The following is a 10,809-nucleotide window of genomic DNA, read 5'->3' as shown; positions in this document are numbered from 1 at the left end:
AAAAATCAATTTTTATGATCGTTTGAAATTCAAATTTTTATCATACATTGGATATTCACTCGATTTCTCATGTAGCGATTTCCTTATTTTGTTGTAATTCAAAAACGAATAACTGCAGATACATGAAAATTGTACTGAATGTTTATATTAGCATTTTATATATACGATAAAATTTTGAAAATAATTTGACTCTTTTTGAGCTGTTTACGGACATTGTAAGTTTTCCATTTTTTTTAGTTATTTTTTCTATAAATATCAATAAAGTTTTATCTATTGGGCCAAAAAGTGTAAAAAATTAATACAAGGCTCCTGATACATTGTTACAATAGCAGTTGAAAAATATTAAAAATACATAGGCATAATTTTTTTTATAAGCATTTGAAGTTAAAATGTTGACAAAATTTATCAAATATAAAATTGAATAATTATTTTTTAGTTAAAAATTTATAAAATGTTCAACTTTTATATCTAAGGATTGAAAATTTAAAACAAGATTCCACGTAAATATTTAATTCTGTTGCCAACAATTCTAAGAAATACATAAGCACAGTTTATTTTTATAGTAATTTTAAATTCAAATTTGGATGAAATTACATATTAAAAAACCTGGAATAACTATTTTAGTTATTTTGTTGTGATTGTATAATACTATTCGTAGGTAGGTACTTGAAACTTACCTATAAAGTATACTATTATATATCTATGATAGTACCACGGTTTGTTGTTGATGTATAACGCGTAATAAGTATCTAATAGATAATGTGATATGATTAATTTGGAATTTATGATAGGTATCTATTATAGGTAAATTTTTTTTTATACCATAGATATTAATGTATAATATTATGTCTTATATCTAGACTGACAAACCGTCTCCGCTCAGAATCGTTTTTCTTATACAGTGATAATTTATCATTGAATTCAAATTTAATACTATCCATTATACAGTGACCCACTTGTAACCTACTGTACAGCAGAGCGACATCCACTTTTTAAAATTATAGTAAATATGATAATAGTTACTAAAATTACTTCCAAGTTTCAACTGTAATAATATAATATAACTTATTAGGTAGGTATATAGTTATAAAATTGTCGTCTGATTTTACTATGTGTCTAAATGTCTAACAAAACAATAAAACATAAATTATTTTTTTTAAGCTATCTTAATATACATTATAAACTGCGTAGGTTCAAATATAAAATCAAAAGTCCAGACACAAAATTAAGACTTGGTAATAATGGGCGAACGGCGAAGAAAAATTAAAATATTAAAATAATTAATATCCTATAATTTATAAACCAATCAGAGTATCAACTATTGAAAATCGATTTCTCGCTCCAAAATGACAAAATCTTATTGAAGCGTCAAAATTTTCATTTTTAACAGTCACATTTGTTGAAGCTTTTGTGTCGAAACATCAATATGAATTTAGTAATAGCTTTCAAGACCAGGGGTGTATTTACCATATACCAGGGGTGTATGCCCCCATAACTCTTTACATACATGTCTATTATTATATTATAATTTATACATCGTAATTCGTAATCTGTTAGCTAAAATTCTTGTCATGCGCTCCCTACAAAAAATACTAAGTACGCCACTGTTCAAAACGTTAAATGATGTTCTAAATATTTACAATATTACTATCGCCTATCCATTTAATATTGATGTTGACGATGTTCCTTTTGAGGATTTGAGCTTCAAACACATAGGTGGTGATCCTGTCAAATATTTAGAGGGGGATAATACACCATATCACCATCATGTTCCGAATTCGTACTAAAATGAATCACAAATTTTAATTTTGAACCCAAAGCATACCTATATTAGGTAGTATTGTAGTAATATGCAGGTACTGTCGTACACTCGTAAATAAGTCTCAAAAGTACAATTAGATTATTAGAATTTTTTTCATAGGTACTAAAATTTTAGAACCGAATTAAGCATTTGAAGTCCAGTTCAGTGCAAACTTAAAAATTTGAACTATCAGTTTAAGATTCATAAAATGTGTACAACTAGTATAAAAGTGTGAATAGACCTTTTTCATACGAAAAAAATGTAAAAACCTAAGCTGACCACACTCAACAAATTACCAACTCCATTGTCCATAAAATATACAGTTGTAATTTCCACACTTTTATGGTTTTATTTTTATATAGACATGTTGTCCTGGGGAGTACTGACGGGGGTGGAGGTGGGATATCCCCACTTCGAAATGCAGTTCTAAGTACCTCACTGATATAGGTAACATAGTTTTGTTAATTAAGAGTGGGTAGGTTTTAAATTTTTTTTAAATTTTAGAACCTACAAAGAGGATGAAATTACAACAGCTTTAATTAGGGTAATTGGGAGACATTATTACTTATTAAAGGAAAGAGCATCAATGTAGGAGAAGCTGATTTCAAGAGAACGGGTAGTTTAAATTTGGTTTAAAGGAGGAAATAGCAGGACAGTTTATACTACCATATTATGCCAAAAGCCATATGAAACAGCACCATCAGTTTTTTTTTTTTGTTGAGGGGGTTATAGTCGGATTGGGGAAATATTTTGGTGCAGCAAAATATTGTAAATAGATCAGCTTTTGTTAACTTCTTGATGGACACATTTATTATATTAACTGATTTGTGTTTGAATTGAACAAACAATGTTTTGAAATATATTCATATACTACATACTAATTATTGGTTTATGAAATATATTATAGTATTATACATTGTCAATTAATAAATAATATAGTACAACAATATCCCTAATGTAAACAAGTTTCCATATTGTGCTATAATGATTCATTTTTTCAAACTATTATTTTGTGAATATGTAATTTAAATTTAACTGTAAAAACCCTCAAACAAATCTTTATGATATTTGCGAATCAAAAGGGAACTGGAGTAATAATATACTGATATTTAAAATGAGGAAAAGTTTGATAAAAAAAAACCCACATGTGTATAGGTTAATACAATTTTGTTACTAATTGATAAAAGTGAATAGTATTTAATACTTAAATTTTAAATACATAAGAAAAACATTTTTTTGGTAATATTTTAAATACTATTTTTTAAGTTATGGTAGTAACTGCATTTTATTGTATAGTCTTTGATAGTTTTATGCTTCTATCAATTTCGTGGGAACTACACAAAAATAGTTATAAGAACTTGAAAAAAAATAAAAAAATTGTGAAAACAGAGATACGACCTTCTTCACTGCTGTGGGCGATATCATCACCGCAATATTCAATCACACAAAAATTATATTTAAGAGTGATTAAATACATTAAAAAAAATTACAAATAGATTTTTTATTAAATATTTTAATCAAATAATCAATTTGATATTATTTGAGTCTCAATTAAGTTTAATAAAAAAAATGAGATATGATTAATGATATGAATAAACTATAAATAAATGTTTGGATAAATTGATAATTAACCATAAACCAAAAGTATATTAATAGGTTTTGTTTTATCTGTTAACTTTTAAATGTATTATTGTATGTTTGTTTTATTTGGATCAAATCTAAAAAATTGATTCCATATAATATATTTCTTTTATTTAATATAAACATACAAAAGAAGGACTTACATAAAAACATATATTATACTAAACATTTTTTTGTCTAGAATTTCTAGTAACTTGTTAAAGCTTGAAATATTAATTTAAAGATTCTTATATAGATCATTAAATATTAAAAGAATATAATAATTAATGTCATTCGAATGTTTTTTGGAACAGAATAATATGGTAAGTCAATAAAAAATGTATTTAATTTGAATAATTTGATATAAAAATTAATAACTAAATTATTCTTGTTAAAATTATTTGATCCTTTGTCTTAAGATTAACTAGTTTAAATACAAAATAACATTTAACATAAAATTGATTTTTAAATTATTAAAATACGCTACACATTAAACAGTATACTTGTGTGACTCTATAATATTAGTTCAACAAATCTGAAGTAGGTATCTTATTACCTGAGGATGTTATATTATACTAAAGCCAGTGTAACATAAATTATATTCTATTTTTGCGTTTGTGTGGGGTTGGGCAAATATTTATGTCATCTGGTGAAATTAATTCTGCCGGTTCAATCAATAAATTATCGTATTGTCCATCCCTGGCTGTGGTTTCCTTAGCATGATTTGCATACTTCTTTATATAATCAATTGCTAGTTTTGTATCAACATCATTCATGTACAGTCTGTTACCCCAAGTGACAAGGACAATCGGCTAAAAATAAAACGTAAATACAATTTTTAACTGAATTATAATCTAAAATAATCACACACTCAGAGGACAAGGGAAAAGTATTTTTTTCATAGATATGGCTTTTTATGATTAATTTATGGAAAAATTTCAATTTGACAATAACTTTAAAAAAAAATGTATATAAAAAAAACTATTGATATTAAGTTAAAATTGACTGGTTTATTTTTTGATTTTCTTGAAATAATTAATAACTACCAAATTGCAATGCAGACTTTTTCATAAATAATGGTATGTGTTGGCCCTTAGTAAAAATTTGAGCATGGTTCAAAATGTATTCAATTTTCCAATCATAGTTTCTGTAGTGAAATATTTGCAACTTGAGAAAAATATGTTGTACACTATCACAACATTATGATTATATAAAATTAAACAATAATTTACAGTCAATTCCAAATGTATTTCAATATCAATTTGTTTAAAATTAATTCTTTTTAATTTTTAAGGATTTCAGAAATGCCCTTCATTAATTATTAACTATACCAATATACAAGTTTGTAGTTTTTGTACCAATCAAAAACTTAACCAGCAGTAACTTGCTCAATCTTTAGTCAAATCAGTCCAGCTCATAATTTTATTATTTCGACCGGCTCAATGATATACAGGATGTCCCACGAGGATTTAGCCATTAACACATCTCCTGAGATAATAAATTGATCAACATTTTTTTTTTTTATTAGACTCACAGAGACAAGGACTACATAATTTTATTATATTTTTAAATTAAATTTTTTTAACAATTGAAGATAGCCATTTTATAGAGTTTAATTTTCTGAACATTTTGACCTTTAATATTTTGTTTTCATTAAGAGGATGTCAGCGCACTATTCGTTTTTTCTCTCTGGCCCACTCGCAACATAGACAAAACGCATTTACGAAAAATCATTTTTTCTATGCGTTTAAACTTTAAGTAATCTTAGAGTAAAGTCACCTATTACAAAAAAGATAAAGAATAATATTTTTGAGGGAATGACTTATCGATTTTATATTTTATTATTATTTGACTTTGTATTCGACTTTCAAAATAAATAAAAAAATGTTGTACATTTAAATGATGTTTAAATTGTTTTGAGACAATGTTTAGACAAATCGATATGTCATTTCCTCAAAAGTATTATTCCCTATCTTTTTTGTCACAGGTGACATTACTCTAAGATTACTTAAACACATAGAAAAAATGATTTTGCATAAATTCATTTTGTCTATGTTGCGTGTGAGCCAGAGAGAGAAAAGAAATAGTGCGCTGACAGCCTCTTAATCATGATTTTTAATCATTTTTTTAGTTTATAGGTAAAACAGCATAAAAACAGTTTTTGTTCAGGTGGCGAGTCCCCCCTACGACTAATGGGATATCCTCACAAGACATGCTGTATATCTCCCTAACTCCTCTGTCCAGTCTGACTCTGCACATATATGTATCATACAAACCCTATCTTCAGGCACCAAATTATATGGAGTAATAATATGTCTGAAAAGACATGACTTTAAAACTGTTCGCATACGTTGGACTAAAACTGGATGAGTGCATGGGTGGTATAACATTACTACTGATCCATGCTGAAAAAAAATATAAAACATTATATATTTTGTATTCGATACATTATATTTAGGTAGAATAATTTAATTGTAGTAGCAACTGGTGTGATACATACCTCTAAATTGTGTAACCATCTTTGTTTTGGCAAAAATTTATATTCGCCATATCTGGCCCAAGCGGGACGATGTGAACCACTATCAAAAATTAAAAACACACATAATATTATCATTATATTCAATTAAACTTTAAAACAGTCATTAGAAACACGGACGTCCGCATGACCTAATTCCTCAAGAAACATTCTAAGCTAACTTTAAGTCTCTATCTATTGTTACTATCATCTACCAAACTTAATATTTCAATTTAATTTAATTATCGCACTTAACAGGGCAAAATGTATTACCTTTTGCTTTATATCTCTAGGTATAGATAGTGAAACCTAGGGGTACCTTATTGTAAAATAATGAAAAATAAAAAAAACTCCAATAAATTTGTTTAGTTTATCTCTCAAAGAGAATCTATTTTTATCAATGATAATTAATTTTTTTTATTAAGATTTTAAATTATGAATATAATATATCATATGAAATGTTATTTCGAAAAATATCACTTAGATATCTTATAGGTACCTATTTATGATCTAGTTAAGTATGGAAAAAGTTAAGCATTTTAATATGCAAATGAGTAGGTACTTACAATGAGGGAATATCATGGTTGTAAGATATTGATTCTTTCATGCACACATGATTAGCCTGAAAAATAATATATTGATTAAACATCAAGTTGCAAGGTGTGAGGTTGAATTCTGATTGCCTTCACGCGATCACGGTATAACTTATATTATAATAATGCCACACATTTGTTGTTAAAAACATACAACATGGCAAATTTTACGTTCACAATAACACATTTTACTCCGTATTTTCTAAAATTAGAGTACATTTATTTATAAAATTTAAAGGTAAGAATATTATCTAGGGCATCTTGAAGCCTTTATTTGATATTTTTATTAAGAAGCTAGTTATGACTTATAAGCATTTTTAAACTGAATGTTTTTTGTACATTTTAAAATTATCATAACTTACTTTAAAATAATAATATCAATAAAATCCTCAGATGCCCTAGATCTTCTTAACTTTAAATTATATAAAAGATAAATTCTCTCTAATTTTAGAAATTCAAAATAAAATGTGTTATTGTTAATGTAGAATTCGCAACTTCGTATGGTTGTAAGACGGAGACATCAAAATTTGCCCGAGAGACTTAAGAGGACGCCACACCCGTATATGTGTCTCCGTCTTACAAACGCGTAAATACCGAATTTTACGCTCAGAAATTCAAGTTATATTTCGTTAGCTTAAAAGTTAGAGTGAATCGACCTATAATAAAACTTGATGGTAAGAACATTATTTGTATTTTGTAGGAAGTTTTTTTACGTATAATTCAGTTTTTAAGTGAGTTATGAGCATTTTTAATTTAAATTTATTATCCGCCAAAATTTACTTAAAAACTCGTAAAAAAACTTCCAGCAAAACACAGATAATGTTCTTACCACCAAGTTTTATAATAGGTCGATTCACTCTAATTGGGACCGGTCCAACGTGTGATCTACCGATAACAGATACTTATAGTGCCTACTGCCTACTATACCTATATAACTAGCGAAACGATATGGATTTTGTGAGTTGTGACTATAATTATATATACCTACTATATATTGTATTTGTAAAATATCATTTAAACATTGAGTTACTATTTAGCATTTGTTCGTGTCATTTCGTTTGTTGGTGAATTTTATCTATTTTTTTTTCACGAGTGTGTATAATATTTTTGGATTTGGTTAATTTAGTTTTGTACCGATTTAAAATTAATTCTACTTCAACAATGGGATATTTATACAGAAATATAATTGTTGATGAATTGAAATGCGTTGAATATTTAAAAAGTAAAAACCTTTTAAGTAACAATCGTTTGCTTTGCTCAAAAAATGATATTGATGGCACCGAATGCGGTGGATAATTGCGTGAAACAACAAGGCCCAGTAAAAAAGACATCCCGACGGTACGTTTAAAAAAAATTGTTAATTTGAGGTGTACGAAAAAAGGATGCCGCCAAACATATCAGTCAATTCGTGCAGGAAATTCATTTATTATAATAAGTATAATAATAAGTATACTTATACAGACCGCAATGGTAAATGTCAGTGTCAGCCTGACCATGGCCGCTGGGCCACGAACGCGGCCGGGGCCCCTCCTATTTTGTTAGGGTCTCGTACAAGTTTAATACAATTCATTATTTATTGATCTACTGTACAGCGGAGCGCCATCCATTCAGCGGCTTTTTTTTCATTTGTTTGGCGTGTGCCTGGTCTATGTATGTAGTAAGAACCCCGTAAAGTATTTATCGATATATTTAATCGTACCTATACGCAATTTTTCTTTACAGGGCCCAGATGCTTGCCTATTATTATATTGTGAGCAGGGCGCTATAAATTATAATAGTACAAGTTTCAAGTAATAAATAGGAGGAGGTTTTTTTGGATTAATTGTGCTAGGTACTGCAAGTTGAGTTAGGTTTTTATCTCTCTTTAAAAAAATGGGCTCAGACGAGGCTACGAGGGCCCCGCCAGGGCCGACGAGAGGGTGGGGCAGTAGGGGCCAGAGCCCCGGGGCCGGACCTCCGGGAGGGCCCGTTGTCAGAGGTGTATTTGGGCATAGCCGCACAGGCCCTGTAAACCCGGGCCATTATCGTCCGTTTGCTCAAAATTTTAATAAAAGATTTTATATACCTACCAAATATTATGTTTTTTTTATTTAAAACTCACCCAACTTAAATATTAAGTATCGCTACTGTATTAAAATGCTATACAGCTATATATAAATCTCAGTAAAATAAGTATATATAATTGACGGGGCCCGGAAATAATCAGCCCTGGGTCCCACCAAAGCTCTCGCCGGCCCTGGGCCCCGCTCACCCACCCTGCTGCAGCGGCTTCGCTTTTGGATTCAGCGATCATGAAAATGTTGCTTACAAAAATATGTATGATTTATAATACTATACTTCTACTTATATCAATTATATGTATATATACCTAATAAAATATTAAACAACGATAAAGATTTTACATTTACTTTTGAAAGTTTACGTGAATAATATTACGAATAGGTATATAGGTAGCTTATGGATTTGTCTTCAAAGTTAAAATTCTATAGGCAATATAAATATAATTTTGGATTTCGTAATTTTGTTTCTATGTAATTAATAATAATTATTTATTATTTTGTAGTTTAATCATTTCATAGTTTATTAATTAGCGAATGATTCCCCTCGTTAGGCTTTGCGTTAATATTATATGTAGTGATTTTTTAAGTACCTATACCCGCTCTATTTTTATACTTAAATTGTACATATTATATTCAAATTCTGATTTATAGAATTTCTAAATACTCTTGAAGATTTTTGAATACTTTGAGATTTTTTATACCATTTAAGAATGATGTTTTACAATACAAACTTCTGTTTTTAAAATCGGAATCCTCTTTTTTTACTTTTAACAAAGTAAAAAAATTAATGTACATTTAGATACATCTATATTTACAAGAACATAATCAGGTAAATAATTTGCAGTAAAAAAGGAGATTCTCATTTTGAAAAATAGAAGTTTGTATAGTTATAGGACACTCTAATATTAGTACCAAAAATATGAGGAATTTGAATATATTGTCTTTAGGTATACCTACTTAAAAATTCTATAAATCAGAATTTGAATAAATGTATTTTAAAAGGAAAAAAAGGTAGACCGGTCCCCTAATTTTTAAGCTAACTGCATAAAACTTTAATTTCTGAGCGTAAATTTGGTATGTTACGCGTTTGTAACTGAGACAATACATGCGGGTGTAACGTCCTCTCAAATACACAATATTTCAGTAAATCTAATTCATAATAAATACATTAAGTTTCACAGCAGTCAACATCAAGCATCAGTGGTTCAGTGGTAGAATGCTCGCCTGCCACGCGGGCGGCCCGGGTTCGATTCCCGGCTGATGCAGAAACTTTTGCGTTTTTTTTCGGGTAATAAAATATTATGCAAGACAATGGTTTTTTTTTAAGATAAATCGGAAATGAAAACAATCAATTCATGGCAACTTTCTCAATCTATGAACATTTGTAATTAAAAATAAACCTGCTAAATAATAGAAAATAGAAACCGCTCTACTGTACATTAGGTGTCCAATATACATCGTCATTGATTAGGTGACTATTATGGATTAAGTATTATTATGTTAAATTGAATTCTGCATTGTGTGAAATGACGATGTTGTGTCATGGACCAGAGTTAGATACATCATAGATACAATATAACGTACATCAAACTATTTTTTAATAGTGTTCAATGTTTATAATATAATGCCCCAGTGCCGTAGCCAGAAAAAAATGTTGGGGGGGGGGGGGCACTTGATTTTTTTTTCTCTAGCCTTTGAAATGCTAGAATATCTAATTATGACCCCTTTGTTCATAAAGTGTATCTACTACTCGTTTTATGACTATATTGTATTTATGTTAACAACTAACAAGTATGGTACCTACATTGCCTACATTTTAATATAACAATGTATTAATTTTATTGTAAGCCAATGTATTCATCAATATTATTATCATTATATCAAAATGTGTTGTGAATAAAACATTCCATTTTTGATTCAAATATTATTAAAATTTACTAACAAAAATACAAGACTATATTAGGACTTTTGAAAGCTGGTAGTTTTTTCGTGCAATTAGATCAATAAGTGGAAAAAAATATACTTCCAGAAATCTAATTTTAATTTCGAAAAAACATAATTTCTCCGCTTTTTGTGTGTTTTGTTGGAAGTGATTTTTTTTTTTAAGTAATTCAAAAGTAAAAGTGATTTTTGAAAAAAAACAAGAAAATTACTCTGGTACTATAATACTAATTAAAAAATACTACAGATCATAAATCCATTTCCTACATAATCTAGAAA

The 10,809-nt window shown here is 28.4% G+C and overlaps 1 protein-coding gene and 1 non-coding gene across 2 annotated transcripts in view; one reads left to right on the top strand and one right to left on the bottom strand.

The window, feature by feature from the left end:
• Window positions 1-3,581: 3,581 nt before the first annotated feature.
• Window positions 3,582-10,809, bottom strand: part of LOC100161262 — an 11,188-nt gene continuing 3,960 nt past the window's right edge. Inside the window, exons 5-8 of the mRNA XM_001942906.5 lie at window positions 6,503-6,558; window positions 5,922-6,000; window positions 5,698-5,826; window positions 3,582-4,233 (exon numbers count right to left, since the gene is read on the bottom strand). Coding sequence (XP_001942941.2) covers window positions 4,018-4,233; window positions 5,698-5,826; window positions 5,922-6,000; window positions 6,503-6,558 — 480 coding nt within the window. The 3' untranslated portion in view covers window positions 3,582-4,017. The remainder of the gene's footprint in view (window positions 4,234-5,697; window positions 5,827-5,921; window positions 6,001-6,502; window positions 6,559-10,809) is intronic.
• On the top strand, window positions 9,784-9,854 carry TRNAG-GCC. Its single transcript has one exon. It is a non-coding gene; the product is annotated as a tRNA-Gly (tRNA).

This window comes from Acyrthosiphon pisum, chromosome A1 (assembly GCF_005508785.2).
Source record: "Acyrthosiphon pisum isolate AL4f chromosome A1, pea_aphid_22Mar2018_4r6ur, whole genome shotgun sequence".
Classification (NCBI taxonomy): Eukaryota; Metazoa; Arthropoda; class Insecta; order Hemiptera; family Aphididae; genus Acyrthosiphon; species Acyrthosiphon pisum.
The sequence above is the reverse complement of the archived record's forward strand: the minus strand, read 5'-3'. Positions and strand labels throughout refer to the sequence as shown.